The following is a 16,425-nucleotide window of genomic DNA, read 5'->3' as shown; positions in this document are numbered from 1 at the left end:
GAGGCCCCGCGCCCCGGCTGACCCTGCTGCCGGCAGGTGGCGGAGGCCCGGCGGAAGCTGGAGGAGGACGCGGGCACGGCGGAGGCGCTGGAGGAGGCCCGGCGGCGGGCGGCCCGGGAGCTGGAGCTGCTGGGGCAGCGCTGGGAGGAGAAGGCGCAGGCGGCCGAGAAGCTGGAGAAGAGCCGGGCGCGGCTGCAGCAGGAGCTGGACGATGCCAGCCTGGAGCTGGGCCAGCAGCGCCAGGCCGTGGGCCAACCTGGAGCGCCGGCAGAAGAAGTTCGACCAGGTGAGGACGCTGCTCCCCCCCCCTGCTCCCCCCACTGCTCCCCCCCCCACTGCTCCTCACTGCAGACCCCCCCGTTGTCCCCACCCGCCACTGCTCACCTGCCCCATACTCCCCAGCCCTGCTTCCCCTGCAGCTGCTGTCCCCCCACTGCCTCCCTCCCCCATTCTCCTCCCACGCTGCCCCCAACCCCACCCACAAACCCTCCACTGCTACTGATCCTCCCCAACCCTGCTCCCCACACTCCGGCCCCCCAGCCTGCCCAGGCCCCCCCACGACGCTCTGGCCCCCCGGCAGATGCTGGCAGAGGAGAAGCTGGTGTCGTCGCGCCATGCGGAGGAGCGGGACCGGGCCGAGGCCGAGGCCCGGGAGAAGGAGACCAAGGTGCTGTCGCTGAGCCGGGCCCTGGAGGAGGCGCTGGAGCTGCGGGAGGAGCTGGACCGGCAGAACAAGCAGCTCCGGGCCGAGCTGGATGACCTGGTCAGCTCCAAGGACGACGTCGGCAAGAACGTAAGGAGCCCCGCCCGGACGCCTGGGTTCCGCCCCCACCTCGGCGTGGGGAGGGGGGCCTGGGCTGGGAGTCAGGAGTCCTGGGTTCTCTCCCCAGCTCGGGAGGGGTGTGGGGTGTAACACAGCGGTATGTGTCCGGGAGGGCCCTGGCGCGATGCAGCGGGGACGGTGGCGCGGTGCAGCGGGGAAGGTGGCGCGGTGCATGCCGGGGGCCCTGGCGCGGTGCAGCGGGGACGGTGGCGCGGTGCAGCGGGGACGGTGGCGCGGTGCATGCTGGGGCCCTGGCGCGGTGCAGCGGGGACGGTGGCGCGGTGCATGCCGGGGGCCCTGGCGCGGTGCAGCGGGGAAGGTGGCGCGGTGCGTGCCGGGGGCCCTGGCGCGGTGCAGCGGGGAAGGTGGCGCGGTGCGTGCCGGGGGCCCTGGCGCGGTGCAGCGGGGAAGGTGGCGCGGTGCATGCCGGGAACGGTGGCGCGGTGCATGCCGGGGGCCCTGGCGCGGTGCAGCGGGGAAGGTGGCGCGGTGCGTGCCGGGGGCCCTGGCGCGGTGCAGCGGGAAAGGTGGCGTGGTGCATCCCGGGGGCCCTGGCGCGGTGCAGCGGGGACGGTGGCACGGTGCATGCCGGGGGGATGGTCGCGCGGTGCAGCGGGGACGGTGGTGTGGTGCATGCTGGGGGCCCTGGCGCGGTGCAGCGGGGACGGTGGCGCGGTGCAGCGGGGACGGTGGCGCGGTGCATGCCGGGGGCCCTGGCGCGGTGCAGTGGGGACGGTGGCGTGGTGCGTGCTGGGGGCCCTGGCGCGGTGCAGCGGGGACGGTGGCGCTGTGCATGCCGGGGGCCCTGGCGCGGTGCAGCGGGGACGGTGGCGCGGTGCGTGCCGGGGACGGTGGCGCGGTGCATGCCGGGGACGGTGGCGCGGTGCAGCGGGGGCTCTGGCGCGGTGCAGCGGGGAAGGTGGCGTGGTGCATCCCGGGGGCCCTGGCGCGGTGCAGCGGGGACGGTGGCGCGGTGCATGCCGGGGGGATGGTCGCGCGGTGCAGCGGGGACGGTGGTGTGGTGCATGCTGGGGGCCCTGGCGCGGTGCAGCGGGGACGGTGGCGCGGTGCAGCGGGGACGGTGGCGCGGTGCATGCCGGGGGCCCTGGCGCGGTGCAGTGGGGACGGTGGCGTGGTGCGTGCTGGGGGCCCTGGCGCGGTGCAGCGGGGACGGTGGCGCTGTGCATGCCGGGGGCCCTGGCGCGGTGCAGCGGGGACGGTGGCGCGGTGCGTGCCGGGGACGGTGGCGCGGTGCAGCGGGGAAGGTGGAGCGGTGCAGCGGGGAAGGTGGCGTGGTGCATGCCGGGGGCCCTGGCACGGTGCAGTGGGGACGGTGGCGCGGTGCATGCCGGGGGCTCTGGCGCGGTGCAGCGGGGACGGTGGTGAGGTGCATGCCGGGGGCCCTGGCGCGGTGCAGTGGGGATGGTGGCGTGGTGCATGCTGGGGACGGTGGCGCGGTGCAGTGGGGACGGTGGCGCGGTGCAGTGGGGACGGTGGCCCGGTGCCCGCTGGGAACCCTGGTCCGTGCCCTCCTGCAGGTCCACGAGCTGGAGCGGTCGAAGCGGGCCCTGGAGCAGCAGGTGCAGGAGATGCGGGCGCAGCTGGAGGAGCTGGAGGACGAGCTGCAGGCCACGGAGGACGGGAAGCTGCGGCTGGAGGTGACCCTGCAGGCCATGAAGGCGCAGCACGAGCGGGACCTGCAGAGCCGCGACGACACCAACGACGAGAAGAAGAAGCTGCTCTCCAAGCAGGTGGGTGTGCCGGGGCCGGCAGGTTGGCGGGGGCAGGGCGGGCGCTGGCCGTGGCTGACCCCTGCCCCCCCCAGGTGCGGGACCTGGAGCAGGAGCTGGACGGCGAGCGGAAGCAGCGGGCCCAGGTGGTGGCGGCGCGGAAGAAGCTGGAGCTGGACCTGCAGGAGGTGCTGGGGCAGATCGACGCCGCCAACAAGGGGCGCGAAGAGGCCGTCAAGCAGCTCCGCAAACTGCAGGTGGGGGGCGTGGCTTGGGGCCAGGGGGAGGGGCCTGGGGGGCTGCGGGAGGGGCCTCGGGCGCCCAGCTGTGCCACGGGGGAAGCCACAAGGGGAGCAGTGTGTGTTGGGAGCTGGAGTATCCTGCTTTTCCTCCTCCTGTGTTACGGGACCCTGGTGTCCGGGCGCTCTGGGGGTGGACCTTACCCTGTGTCATGGAACCCCGGTGTCCAGGTGCCCCGGGAGTGGAACTTATCCTGCACTATGGGACCCCAGCAACCGGGTGCCCAGGAGTGGGGCTTACCCTGTGTTATGGGACCCTGGCGTCCGGGCGCCCAGGAGCCGGGATTACCCTGCATTACAGGACCCCGGCATCCGGGGGGGGGAGTCTCTTGCTTGCTCTCAACCCATCCCCCGCAGGCCCACATGAAGGAGCTGTGGCGGGAGGTGGAGGAGTCGCGCACGTCCCGCGAGGAAATCTTCCAACAGTCCAGGGAGAACGAGAAGAAGCTGAAAAACTTGGAGGCGGAGCTACTTCAGCTGCAGGAGGTGAGGGGGTGGGGCTCTTTCATTTGGGGGCGGAGCTACTGCAGCTGCAGGAGGTGAGGGGTGGGGCTCTTTCATTTGGGGGCGGAGCTACTGCAGCTGCAGGAGGTGAGGGGGTGGGGCTCTTTCATTTGGGGGCGGAGCTACTGCAGCTGCAGGAGGTGAGGGGGTGGGGCTCTTTCATTTGGGGGCGGAGCTACTGCAGCTGCAGGAGGTGAGGGGGTGGGGCTCTTTCATTTGGGGGCGGAGCTACTGCAGCTGCAGGAGGTGAGGGGGTGGGGCTCTTTCATTTGGGGGCGGAGCTACTGCAGCTGCAGGAGGTGAGGGGGTGGGGCTCTTTCATTTGGGGGCGGAGCTACTGCAGCTGCAGGAGGTGAGGGGGTGGGGCTCTTTCATTGGGGGCGGAGCTACTGCAGCTGCAGGAGGTGAGGGGGTGGGGCTCTTTCATTTGGGGGCGGAGCTACTGCAGCTGCAGGAGGTGAGGGGGTGGGGCTCTTTCATTTGGGGGCGGAGCTACTGCAGCTGCAGGAGGTGAGGGGGTGGGGCTCTTTCATTTGGGGGCGGAGCTACTGCAGCTGCAGGAGGTGAGGGGGTGGGGCTCTTTCATTTGGGGCGGAGCTACTGCAGCTGCAGGAGGTGAGGGGGTGGGGCTCTTTCATTTGGGGGCGGAGCTACTGCAGCTGCAGGAGGTGAGGGGGTGGGGCTCTTTCATTTGGGGGCGGAGCTACTGCAGGAGGAGAGGGGGTGGGGCTATTTCAATTGGGGCGGGGCTACTGCCGCTATGCGAGGTGAGGGGGTGGAGCTATTGTGGTGGGGGCGGGTATGCGCTGTGGGGGGGTGTCAACGCCTGACGAGCCCAGCCAGGACCCCGCTGCCTCTGACCCCTCCCCCACCGGTTCCAGGAGCTGGCGGCAGCGGAGCGAGCCAAGCGGCAGGCGCAGCAGGAGCGTGACGACCTGGCCGACGAGCTGGCCAATGGCGTGAGCGGCAAGTGAGTGCCCCGCCCACTGCCTTGGCTCCGCCCCTGCTGATGAGGAGGGCCCTGGGCCCTGCCCGCTACATAAAGCCCGCCCCCCTGCCCGTGGCAGGCCCCGCCCCCCTGCCTGTGGCAGGCCCCGCCCCCCTGCCCGTGGCGGGCCCCGCCCCCTCCCTCCCCTGCCTCTGGCTTGTTGTGAGCTCCACCTCCTGCTGCCATGGGCCCCGCCCCCTGTCCCTGCCCCCCTCCCTGCCCTAGCCATGCCCCCATGTATGCCATGTCCAAACCCCACGCCATCCTTTCACTTGCCCCACCCACTGCCCCATTCCCCACCCGGGCCCCCTTGCGAGCACCCGTATCCTGGGCACGGACCAGGAGCTGCTCGCCCCAGAGCCGCCCCTGCCCCGGCCCCCAGCCCTCCTTAGCCCAGCCCCCCCCCACCCCACAGGTCGGCGCTGCTGGACGAGAAGCGGCACCTGGAGGCCCGGATCGGGCAGCTGGAGGAGGAGCTGGACGAGGAGCAGAGCAACGGGGAGCTGCTGAACGACCGTTACCGCAAGCTGAGCCTGCAGGTGGGGGGTGTTGAGAACCCCGTAGCCTCCCCCGCGGAGCTCCCTTCTGCCCCCCACAGCCCAGCGCCCCCCGCTGAGCCCCTATCCCGCTCCTCGCAGCCCAGCGCCCCCCGCTGAGCCCCCGCCCCGCTCCTCGCAGCCCAGCGCCCCCCGCTGAGCCCCCGCCCCGCTCCTCGCAGCCCAGCGCCCCCCGCTGAGCCCCCGCCCCGCTCCCCGCAGCCCAGCACCCCCGTGGAGTCCCCACCCCACTCCCCCGAGCCCAGCGCCCCCCGCTGAGCCCCTGCCCCGCTCCCCGCAGCCCAGCACCCCCCGTGGAGTCCCCACCCCACTCCCCCGAGCCCAGCGCCCCCCGCAGAGCCCCTATCCCGCTCCCCGCAGCCCAGCGCCCCCCACTGAGCCCCCCCCGCTCCCTGCAGCCCAGCACCCCCCGTGGAGTCCGCACCCCAATCCCCCGAGCCCAGTGCCCCCCGCTGAGCCCCCGCCCCGCTCCCCGCAGCCCAGCGCCCCCTTGTGCCACCCTAGGGCTTCGGGGCCAGCACTGACTGCCAGGGGAAGCGCCCGCTGGGGCAGGGGGTCCCAGGCGCCCCGTGACCCGCCCCCGCCCCCCCGCAGGTGGAGACACTGACGACGGAGCTGGGGGCCGAGCGCAGCTTCTCGCAGAAGGCGGAGAACGCCCGGCAGCAGCTGGAGCGGCAGAACAAGGAGCTGCGGGCCAAGCTGGGCGAGCTGGACTCCTCCGTCAAGGCCAAGCACAAGCTGACCATCGCCACCCTGGAGGCCAAGGTGGCCCAGCTGGAGGAGCAGCTGGAGCAGGAGTCCAGGTGACCCTGGGGCCAGGCCCCTGGGGGGGTTACCCAGCGTGCCCTGGGGCTGGACAGCAGGGTGGGGGTGGAGGAGCAGAGCCTGGGAACCAGCGACCCAGCATGCCCTGGGCACAACCCACTGCTGTGGGACCAGGGGGCCGGACTACCCAGCATGCCCTGGGGCACAACCCACTGCTGTGGGACCAGGGGGCCGGACTACCCAGCATGCCCCGGGGCACAACCCACTGCTGTGGGACCAGGGGCCGGACTACCCAGCATGCCCTGGGGCACAACCCACTGCTGTGGGACCAGGGGGCCGGACTACCCAGCATGCCCCGGGGCACAACCCACTGCTGTGGGACCAGGGGGCCGGACTACCCAGCATGCCCTGGGGCACAACCCACTGCTGTGGGACCAGGGGGCCGGACTACCCAGCATGCCCTGGGGCACAACCCACTGCTGTGGGACCAGGGGGCCGGACTACCCAGCATGCCCCGGGGCACAACCCACTGCTGTGGGACCAGGGGGCCGGACTACCCAGCATGCCCCGGGGCACAACCCACTGCTGTGGGACCAGGGGGCCGGACTACCCAGCATGCCCCGGGGCACAACCCACTGCTGTGGGACCAGGGGGCCGGACTACCCAGCATGCCCTGGGGCACAACCCACTGCTGTGGGACCAGGGGGCCGGACTACCCAGCATGCCCCGGGGCAAGAGCCATGGCCAGGGCTGGGCGTGGGGCCTGGCGTTTGTCTACCCAGAAGCCACCGGGGTCAGAGAAGGGAGGTGGCTGCCCCGGGGGGATTCTGGGTGTGGCGCACCCCCCGGGAGCTGACCCCCGGCCTGCCCCCCGGCTCAGGGAGCGGATCCTGTCGGGGAAGCTGGTGCGCCGGGCGGAGAAGCGGCTGAAGGAGGTGGTGCTGCAGGTGGAGGAGGAGCGCCGGAGCGCCGACCAGTTCAAGGACCAGGTACGGGCCTCCCCCCCCCGCCCCCTGCCCCCTGCTGCCCCCCCGCCCCCTGCCCCGCCCCCCGGCCCCTGCCCCCCTGCTGCCCCCCGCCCCCTGCCCCGCCCCCCCGGCCCCTGCCCCCTGCTGCCCCCCCGGCCCCTGCCCCGCCCCTGCCCCCCCGACGCCCCTGCCCTGCCCCCCCCGCCCCTGCCCCCCGCCGCCCCTCCCCCGCCCCTGCCCTGCCCCCCCCGCCCCCTGCCCCCCTGCTGCCCCCCGCCCCCTGCCCCGCCCCCCTGCTGCCCCCCCCGCCCCCTGCCCCCCCGCCGCCCCCTGCCCCGCCCCTGCCCTGCCCCCCCGCCGCCCCCCCCGCCCCCTGCCCTGCCCTCCCCCGCCCCCTGCCCTGCCCCCTGCTGCCCCCCCGCCCCCTGCCCCGCCCCTGCCCCGCCCCCCGGCCCCCGCCCCGCCCCGCCCCCTGCTCCGTCCCACGCGTCCACCTCCGGCCCCTTGCCCCGCCCCCTGGCGTCTCCCGGCCCCCTGCCCCCGCCCCTGCCCTGCCCCCGCCGCCCCCTGCCCTCCCCCCCGCCGCCCCCTGCCCCGCCCCGCCCCCTGCCCCGCCCCTGCCCCGCCCCGCCCCCTGCTCCGTCCACGCGTCCGCCTCCAGCCCCTTGCCCCGCCCCCTGGTGTCTCCCGGCCCCCTGCCCCTCAACCCTACCCTGCCCCCCGGCGCCCCCCCGGCCCCTTGCCCCGCCCCTGGTGCCCCCTGGCCCCCTGCCCCGCCCCCCCGCCACCCCCCCGCCCCCTACCCTGCCCCCCAGCCCCACCCCGCCCCCCGGCACCCCCCGGCCCCGTACCCTGCCCCCTGGCGCCCCCGTGCCCTGCCCCTGGCATCCCCCCGGCCTCCTGCCCCACCCCCTGACCTGCCCTGCCCCCCGGCGCCCGCCTGGCCCCCTGCCCCGCCCCCCGCATCTGCCCCCGGCCCTTTGCCCTGCCCCCCTGGTGCCCCCCGGCCCCCTGCCCCTCCCCATGCGCCCCCCCTGGCACCCCCCCAGCCCTCTGCCCTGCCCCCCCGGCGCCCCCCCGCCCACCCCCTGCCAACCCCTGCCCTGCCCCCCCGGCGCCCCCCGCCCACCCCCCGGCAACCCCTGCTCCCCTACAACCCCTGCCCCCTGCCCCAGCCCACGCATCCTCCCCAGCCCCCTGTGCCACCCCACGCATCCACCTCCAGCCCCTTGACCCGCCCCCTGGCGCTCCCCGGCCCCCTGCCCCTCCCCCATCCCATGCGTCCCCCCAGTCCTGCCCACCGGAACCCCCCCAGCCCCCTGCCCCAGCCTACACGTCTCCCCCAGCCCCCTGCCCTGCCCTCTGCGTCCCCCACCGCCCTGCCCTGCCCCACGGCGCCCCTCCCGGCAATCTCTGCCCTGCCCCGTAGCACCCCCTGACAGCCCCCTACCCTGCCCCACGGCCGCCCCTGCCCCATGGCCTTCTCAGCCCTTTGTGCCATGGCACTCCCCCTCTCTCGCAGCACAGCACCCACCACTGACCCCCTGCCCTGCCCCATGGCGCCCCCTGCCAGCCCTGCCCTGCTCGGCCCTTCGCAGCACAATGCACCCCCCCGCCGGCCCCCTGCCAAACTTCCCTGCGCCGGCATGTGTGGCCCAGCACCCCGGACTCCCTGCGGCCCGGAGCCCCCCACCGACCCCCTACGGCAGGCGGGCCCTAGCGCCCTGCCCCCGCCGAGCCGCCCGCTCCCGCCCCGCCCCGCCCCGCCCCCGCCGAGCCTCCCGCCCCTGCCAGCTCCGAGCCGAGCCGCCTGCTCCCGCCCCTGCTGCCGAGTCTCCTGCCCCCGCCTGCTCGGAGCCGAGCCGCCCGCCCCCGCTCCGCCCGCTCCGTGCCGAGCCGCCCGCTCCGTGCCGGCAGGTGGAGAAGGGCCACATCCGCCTGAAGCAGCTGAAGCGGCAGCTGGAGGAGGCGGAGGAGGAGGCGTCGCGGGCGAACTCCGGCCGGCGCCGCCTGCAGCGGGAGCTGGACGACGTCACCGAGTCGGCCGAGTCCATGAACCGCGAGGTCACCGCGCTGCGCAACCGGCTCCGGTGAGTGGAGGGCGCTGAGCACGGGGGGGGGGCAGAGGGTACTGGGGGGGGCAGGGGGCACCAGGCTGTAGCTGGGGAAACTGGGGTGGGGGGGTGTCACGGGGTCCCTGGGTGATGCTCTGGACCTGCTCCCCATGAAGCCAGGCAGGACTCTGGGGAAGTCTCCTCTCTGGGAGCAGCCTGTCTGCAGGACACACAGCTCCCCCGGCTCCACCTTCCTGGGTCTGACCTCGGAGCATTCAGCATCCTCTGCCCCTCCGTGCGCTTCCCACAGCGAGTCCGCCCAGGCGGGGTCCTGGGGAAGCCAGAGGGTCCTGCCCCCCAACTCCGCAGTCAGACGTGACTCTCAGCCAGCCAGTAAAACAGAGGTTTATTAGACGACAGGAACATGGTCTAACACAGAGCTTGTAGGTGCAGAGAACAGGACCCCTCAGCCAGGTTCATTTTGGGGGGCAGTGAGCCAGACAACCACATCTGCCCTTCACTCCATGTCCCAGCCAGCCCCAAACTGAAACTCCCTCCAGCCCCTCCTCCTCTGGGCTTTGTCCCTTTCCCGGGCCAGGAGGGCACCTGATTCCTTTGTTCTCCAACCCTTTAGCTCTCACCTTGCAGGGGGGAAGGGCCCAGGCCATCAGTTGCCAGGAAAGAGGGTGTCGGCCATTCTCTGTGTCCAACCCCCTACACACACCTGCCCTCTAGGGCTCTGCAATGATCATACACCCTTATCCCACCCCCTAGATACTTAAGAACTGCCTAGGGGAAACTGAGGCACCCCCACACTATTCAGAGGAAACATTAAGAACGGTCCCACTTCATCGCAAGGGGCACCTGCAGGTTGCAGTGAACTGGAGGACGAGCCCTCCGGGGCCGGGGGGAGGGAGTTTGAACCTAGCTGCTCTAGGGGGTCTGGGTCCTACAGAGGGGGTTGGAACCCGGCTCCCCTTGTGGGGCTGGCGGGGGGGGGATCGAACCCGGCTCTCCCCACATGGCCGCAGGGCACCCATCTAAATCCTTCCCCACAGATGAGTCCTGCCCCACACGTCTGACCCCAGAGCTCTTCCCGCCGTGCCCCAGACATCCCCCCTAGGGATGGGGGTCGGTCTGGCTCTTGGGGACGGGGCGGTGGGGGTGGGCATGTGCTGCTTGGGGCCAGCTGATGCTGGAGAAGGGTGTTAGCCAGGCAGCGCCACCAGGGCTCAAGTGAAAGGCATCTATGCGCAGCGCAATAGTTCAGCACAGGAGGGGAAACTGAGGCACAGGGATGGGCGTGGGACCTGCAGAAGAGTATGAAGAGAACCCAGGAGTCCGGGCTCTCAGCCCACCCCGCCTGCTGTGTCCACTAGCCCCCATCTCTCCGTGGCTGGGGCGGTCTCTGTCTCTGTCTCTCTCTCACTTTCTCCGTCTCTCCTGTTTCCTTCTCTCTCTTCCGACCCCCCAGCAAGTTGGAGCGTCTCCAGCGCAAGTACGTGACCCCCCCAGCTCCCGCTGCCCCCCGACTTGCCAGCCCTGTGTGCTGTGTGGCAGTCCCTACTCCCGGCGCCCCGCGGCTGGGGGCGGGGGGTGCTGCTTGTGGGGGGGGGGGGGGGGCTGAGCCATCGACTGGGACGGCGATCCCCCTCTGAGCTCCCTCTGCCCCCTCCTGGAGTCCCCCCATCCAAACTCTCCTCCCCTGACCAGCGGCCCCCCCTTGAACTCCTTCTGCCCCCACATGGGGTTCCCCTGTCCAAGCTCCCCCTCGGCCCACCCCTCTGAGCTCAGGAAGCCCCCCCTCCCCCCAGTTCTCTTCCCCTCCCCCACCCACCACCCGCCGTGCAGTCCCAGGCGTTGGCTCCCGGCTGGTGGGGGGCAGTTACTGGCGTCGGGGGTCGCTCGTGTCCCGCATCCCGAGGCTCTGCTGCGTGACGTTGCTGCTGCACTGAGCTCTGGGTGGGGGGCTGCCGGGGGGCGTGTGGGGCAGAGTGTGTCATTTCCAGTCTCTTCCGGCAAGGGGCCGAGGTGCCGGGGGGGGTGTGGGTATTGGTTGCGGGGTCTTCAGGAAGGGCGCTGCTGGTTGTGGGGGGTACTGGGGGCACCGTGGGGAGCAAGGTGGGGGTGCTCTCTGTGGGGGGATTCAGAGGGTGACGGGGGGGACCCTGTGGGACTAGGGAGGCATGGTTGAACCTGGGGTGCTGGCTGTGGGGGGCCCCATGGGCTGATAGAGGGTCAGGGTCTTGGTTGTGGGAGCAGGGGGGTGCCATGTGGGTCAGGTGGGGTGTTGGCTGTGGGGGGTCCCATAGGTTGATGGGGGTGGGGCGTTTGCTGTGGGGGTGCTGTGGGAGCGGGGGGGCACCATGGGGGTCAGGGTAGGGGTGTTGGCTGTTGGGGGCCCTAGGGAGGTGACCTAGGGGCCACGGCAGGGGCGCTGACTTGGGGCCCGCCGTGGCGGCAGGCGGGGGGTGCTGTGGGGGGGCCATGGCCCATACTGACCCCTCTTTCCCTCCCAGGCGCACCCCCCTGACATTCACCACCCGCACGGTGCGTCAGGTCTTCCGGCTGGAGGGCGTCTCAGACGATGAGGCCGACGGGCCCGACGCAGGGACCCCGGACCCCGACCACCAGCCGCAGCACCCCCCGGCCGAGCCCCCCGCCCCGTGAGGGGCCCCGGGACTGGGGGTGTGTAGATGGGGCCCACTGGCACAGCGACGAAGCCAGGCTCAGCACTGCGCCTTGGGCCCTATCCCAGCCCCCCATGCTGGGGTCTGCTCGCATATCAGCCAGCACTTTAGGGGGGGGCCTGGGGGGGCGGCTGCAGCCCTAACTGGATCCCCTATGAAATAACCCCCCTGCCCCACACCAGGGTCCTAGCGCCGGGGGGCACAGCAATGGTCCCCCCTACTGGTATCTCTTCCCCCCGCCCCCGACCCAGCACTCCCCCTGGACTGGGATCCCCTGCCCCCATCCCCAGCACCCCAACCTGGGATCCCCCCCAGACCCAGCACCCTCCCCCCAGCCTGGGATACCCCCCTGACCCAGTTACCCACCCTGCCCCCTGTCTGTTCAGCTCCAGGACTAGAGGGGCAGGCTGGGCACATTCCTCCCCCCTTCCCCTCTGTTGTGCTCCCCTGTGGGGTGGGACTGGCCGCGGGTGCCCCCCACACCCTACGCCCTGGAAGTATCAGGCACTGAAGGGTTAATGGGCTCCAGGGGGCCGAACTCCCCCTCAGAGTCAGTCCCGGGCCCCACGGCGAGACCCCTCACATGGCGTGTGTGTCACCCCCAGCTGCTGGGTCCTGCTCCTCCCGCGGGGGTGCCCCAGCCTCTGGCCTGGCCCTCAGGGGCACCCTGGGCTCTCATTGGCTTTAGCGGCAGCTGGGACCCGACTTTGCCCCTCCAGGGGGTTGGGTTTCTGCAGGGCTGAGGCCTCTGCACAGAGCTGTTGCGGTTACACCAGTGAGCTACCCCCCGGGCCCAGCTACCCCCTCCCTGCCCTCCAGAGCCACCCCTGGGCCCATCTACCCCGGTATCCTGTCTCCCCTGCCCTCCAGAGCCACCCCCAGGCCCATCTACCCCGGTATCCTGCCTCCCCACCCTCCGGAGCCACCCCCGGGCCCATCTACCCCGGTATCCTGCCTCCCCCGCCCTCCAGAGCCACCCCCGGGCCCATCTACCCCGGTATCCCGCCTCCCCCACCCTCCGGAGCCACCGCCGGGCCTATCTACCCTTGTATCCTGCCCCCCCAGCCCTCTGGAGTTGTCCCCAGGCCCATCTACCCCAATATCCTCCCCCCCCGCCCTCCGGAGCCACCCCTGGGCCCAGCTACCCCGGTATCCCGCCCCCTCCCTGTCCCTCAGCCCGGACCCCAGGACCATCTCGCCCTGCATTCTGCCCCTTTGAGGATCGGGACCTCTGAGTTTCCCCACATCTCAGCATCTCAGAGTAAACACACGCGGGCCCCCGTAGGGTTACGGCTAACACAGGCCGGGACCCCTACTGAGCCCCCAACGGCCACAGGAGAGATGGAAACTCTTTGCTGAGCCCTCACCTCCACTCCCCCCCCCTTCAGCAAACTCTGGGTCACCAAATCCCTGCCCCCGGCCCCCTTTTCCTAGTGTCTCTTGGCCTTTGGCTGTGGGGGTCGCCACCTCTCCCAGGTTGGATCCTGCCCATCCTAGCCCCACCCCATTTTATTCTCTCTCTGCACAGTGATTTGGGGCGGGGGGGCTTGTAAGGTTGGCTTGTGGCCTGGGGGGGGTAGGAAAAACCCTTGGGGACTTCGGGGGGTGTTTTCATCCCCTGGCCAGGCTGGGTAGGGTTGGGCTGGGTCGGGGCGCTGGCTGGGGGAGGACATGGGGGGTTTGGTGGGTTCTGTTTGCTTTTTGTTCCCCCCCTCCTCCCCCGCCCCGTTTGTGTCTTCTATTAAAGTTCATCTCGAGTTTCCCCACGCGTGGCTGTCTGGTGGGGCCAGGCGCGGCGGGCAAGCGAGACGCACGCAGGAGATGCGGAGAGAAGGGGGTGGTTTATTGACACCCCCACCTTGGAGCGTGGTGGGGTTAAAAGCTGGGGCCTGCCCCTCACGGCGTTTCCAGGGGAGCCGAGTTCAGCTAGGACCCCTGGCACCCGGCGTGGGCCCCACTGCAGCCGCTGGAGGCAAAGACAAAAGTTGCAATCTTAGCGCAGGGTGTTTCTGCAGGGGAGGAGCCGGGGAGAGAACCCAGGAGTCCTGGCTCCCAGCCTCCCCCCACCCCCGGCTCTAACCACTAGATCCCACTCCCCTCCCAGGAGAGAACCCAGGAGTTCTGGCTCCTAGCCCCCCCCCCGCTCTAACCACTAGATCCCACTCCCCTCCCAGGAGAGAACCCAGGAGTCCTGGCTCCCAGCCTCCCCCCACCCCCGGCTCTAACCACTAGATCCCACTCCCCTCCCAGGAGAGAACCCAAGAGTTCTGGCTCCCAGGCCCCCCCCCCGCTCTAACCACTAGATCCCACTCCCCTCCCAGCAGAGAAGCCAGGACTCCTGGCTCCATCCTGCTGGCCCCTGTCACTGTAGCCCATACGCCCTCCCTGCCCCCAACCCTTGCTCTATTGCCCGGCTTTTGCTCTCTGGCCGGAGGAGAGCAGGTGGTTTCTTCCCTGGGGACTAGCGGGGCAAGGCCAAGGGAGAAGCTGCTGGAGCCCTGGGGCACCGTGGGGCTCGCACCCAGCCCCTCTCGGGTCCAGGACGGGGCTGGCGGGGGAGGGTGGGGCAGGGGCCTCTCTCTTTGCTGACCCCAAGGGCAGAGGTGGCGCCGGCTTGTGCCACCTCCCTCACGGGCAGTGTGTGGCTGGAGCTGGGCAGAGGGGGCATGGCCCCCTGGCTGTGATAGTGCCTGGGGGGGTCTGGTTACTCCCCCCGGTGTAGAAACCCAGCCACACGCACCCCCCGAAATGTCCATTTCATACAGGGGTCCCCAAAGGTACCGCAGGGGGTACAACACCTCCCAGAGCCCGGGAGAGAACCCAGGAGTCCTGGATCCTAGCCCCGCCCCCCAGCGCAGCCGGCTGCGAAGAACCCAGGAGTCCTGGCGCCTTGTTTCTCGCTGGTGCTGTTCCTTTTTCCTCTGGTCCCGGCTGGGGTGGAGGGGTTGCTGTGGGCGGATGCATCGTCCTCACGGGGGGGCTGCAGGGGTTGGCGAGGGGGGGAGGCCGTGTCCAGGGCCAGGCTGCAGGGGGCGCTGCTCCTAGGGGTGCAGAGAGAAGGGGGCTATGGGCCTGCCGCATGTGTGACGGCAATGGGGAGGGGCCCCCCCGCTGGCGGCTCCCCCCGCCCGAGAGCCAGGGTCCAGCTCTGACAGTGTGGGGGAAACATGGCTGCTAAGGGGGGCCGGCGTCCCCTAGAGGGGAAACCCCCATGCCCCATTCCTTGCCCCCCGGGCCAGCCCGTCCCCCTGGTTCAGGGCTGGAGAAGAGATGGGGATTCCACAGCTGCGAGCTTCCCCTAGCAGTGCCCAGTGGCACCTTCCGGAAATGCTGTGATCTTCCCCCAGCAGTGCTCGTGGCACCTCTCCCCAGTGCTGTGATCTTTCCCCAGCAGTGCCCTGCGACACCTCTTCCAGTGCTGTGAGCTTCCCCTAGCAGTGCCCTGCGACATCACTCCCCAGTGTTGTGATCTTCCCCAAGCAATGCCCCATGGCACCTGTCCCCAGCACTGTGATCTTCCCCCAGCAGTGCTCCACAGCACCTCTCTCCAATGCTGTGATCTTCCCCCAGCAGTGCCTCATGGCACCTCTCCCAAATGCTGCGAGGTTCCCCAAGCAGTGTCCTGTGGCACCTCTCCCCAGTACTGCAAGCTTCCCCCAGCAGTGCCTCATGGCACCTCTCTCCAATGCTGTGATCTTCCCCCAGCAGTTCCCTGTGGCACCTCTCCCCAGTGCTGCGATCTTCCCCCAGCAGTGCCCCTCTCCCCCACTGCCCCCTACCTGCGCCCGGTGGAGGTCTGCTGGCTGCTCAGCGCCCCACGGCCTGTGCCTGCATTGCCACCCTGCGCCCGGCCCGGCGCGCCCGCCGGTAGTCGCGGTAGCTGCGGGTCAGCAGCGTGTAGAGGAAAGGGTTGACGCAGCTGTTGCTGTAGGTCAGGCAGGTGACCAGGTGGTTGATGTAGATCTCGGTGGCCACGGGCAGGCGGGCGGCTGTGCCCGGGCTGTAGAGGGGCACCAGCTGCCAGAGCCAGAAGGGCAGGAAGCAGGCCCAGAAGGCCACGACGATGAGGAAAATGAGGAGGAAGACCCGCTGCTTCGGCCCCCGCCGGGGGCCCAGCACCCCCCGGGTCTGCGAGAGCCAGTAGGCCCACGCCAGCCGCCCGTAGAGGTACCCGAGCGCCAGCCCGGGCCCCACCATGCTGGTGCCGAAGAGCACGGTCAGGTAGGTTTTGTACTGCGCCTCGTGCCAGGTGGGCACACAGAGCCGCCGCACCCGGCCGCCGCCTGCCGCCCGCTCCTCCTGCCGCACCATCAGCATCATGGGCAGCGCCAGGGCGAAGGCGGCGGCCCAGGCGGCCCCGGCCAGGGCCCGGCGGCGGGCGGGGGGGCGGCGGGCGGCCCGGAAGGGGCGCCGCACGGCCCGGCACCGCTCGGTGCTCAGCAGGGTGAGCAGGAAGATGCTGGCGTGCATGGTGAGCAGGTCCAGGCTGAGCAGGGCCCGGCAGCCGGCCTCGCCGAAGCGCCAGTCCCTCGCCAGCCCGTTGTGAACCACGAAGGGCACCCCGGCCAGGTAGAGCAGGTCGGCCAGCGCCAGGTTGACGATGTGGATGTGGAGCGGGGAGGGGACGGCCCCGGCCCGCGCCACCGCCAGAGTGTACAGGTTCCCCGCCACCCCGGCTGCCCCCAGCAGGCTCAGCCCCGCCGCCCCCGGCAGCCCGCCCGCCAGCGAGCCGTTGGAGGGGGACGATAGGTTGGAGGGGGGGTCCATGGCTGGGGGGACCGGATGCGGGGCTGGATCCAGGGGCTTCCACCGACAGGAGGAGAGGAGATGTCAGTCGGCCGGCAGAGGCTGTCTGGCTAGCCGTCCGTCCCCCAGAGCCCCGTCTGTCCCCAGAACCCCTCCTGTCTGTCTGTTCCCAGAGCCCCCCTTGTCTGTCCGTCTGTCCCCAGAGCCTCCTGTCCATCTGTCTGTCCCCAGAGCCCCCTGTCTGACCCCCCCCACACCCTATCTCTATCTATCTATCCCCATCCACCAATCAATCAATCTC

The 16,425-nt window shown here is 71.3% G+C and overlaps 1 protein-coding gene and 2 pseudogenes across 3 annotated transcripts in view; 1 reads left to right on the top strand and 2 right to left on the bottom strand.

The window, feature by feature from the left end:
- LOC311511595 (myosin-14-like) overlaps positions 1-13,138 on the top strand; it is a 57,429-nt gene extending 44,291 nt beyond the window's left edge. The window contains 12 exon segments of the mRNA XM_084612308.1: positions 37-249; positions 251-286; positions 581-793; positions 2,362-2,574; positions 2,649-2,810; positions 3,210-3,338; positions 4,238-4,326; positions 4,760-4,883; positions 5,496-5,704; positions 6,547-6,655; positions 8,552-8,724; positions 11,208-13,138. Coding sequence (XP_084468434.1) covers positions 37-249; positions 251-286; positions 581-793; positions 2,362-2,574; positions 2,649-2,810; positions 3,210-3,338; positions 4,238-4,326; positions 4,760-4,883; positions 5,496-5,704; positions 6,547-6,655; positions 8,552-8,724; positions 11,208-11,358 — 1,821 coding nt within the window. The 3' untranslated portion in view covers positions 11,359-13,138.
- LOC311511978 (leukocyte immunoglobulin-like receptor subfamily A member 2) overlaps positions 1-16,425 on the bottom strand; it is an 873,498-nt pseudogene that overhangs the window by 608,845 nt on the left and 248,228 nt on the right. The window lies entirely within an intron of this gene.
- LOC311511893 (urotensin-2 receptor pseudogene) lies at positions 13,684-16,301 on the bottom strand (annotated as a pseudogene). The gene is made up of 2 exons (XR_014714626.1): positions 15,158-16,301; positions 13,684-14,419 (listed from the first exon to the last, which is right to left on the bottom strand). The product of XR_014714626.1 is annotated as a urotensin-2 receptor pseudogene (transcript).

The sequence above is a fragment of the Lepidochelys olivacea genome (genome assembly GCF_965140295.1).
Source record: "Lepidochelys olivacea isolate rLepOli2 genome assembly, chromosome: 23".
NCBI lineage: Eukaryota > Metazoa > Chordata > Testudines > Cheloniidae > Lepidochelys > Lepidochelys olivacea.
This window is presented reverse-complemented; position numbering and strand designations above follow the sequence as displayed.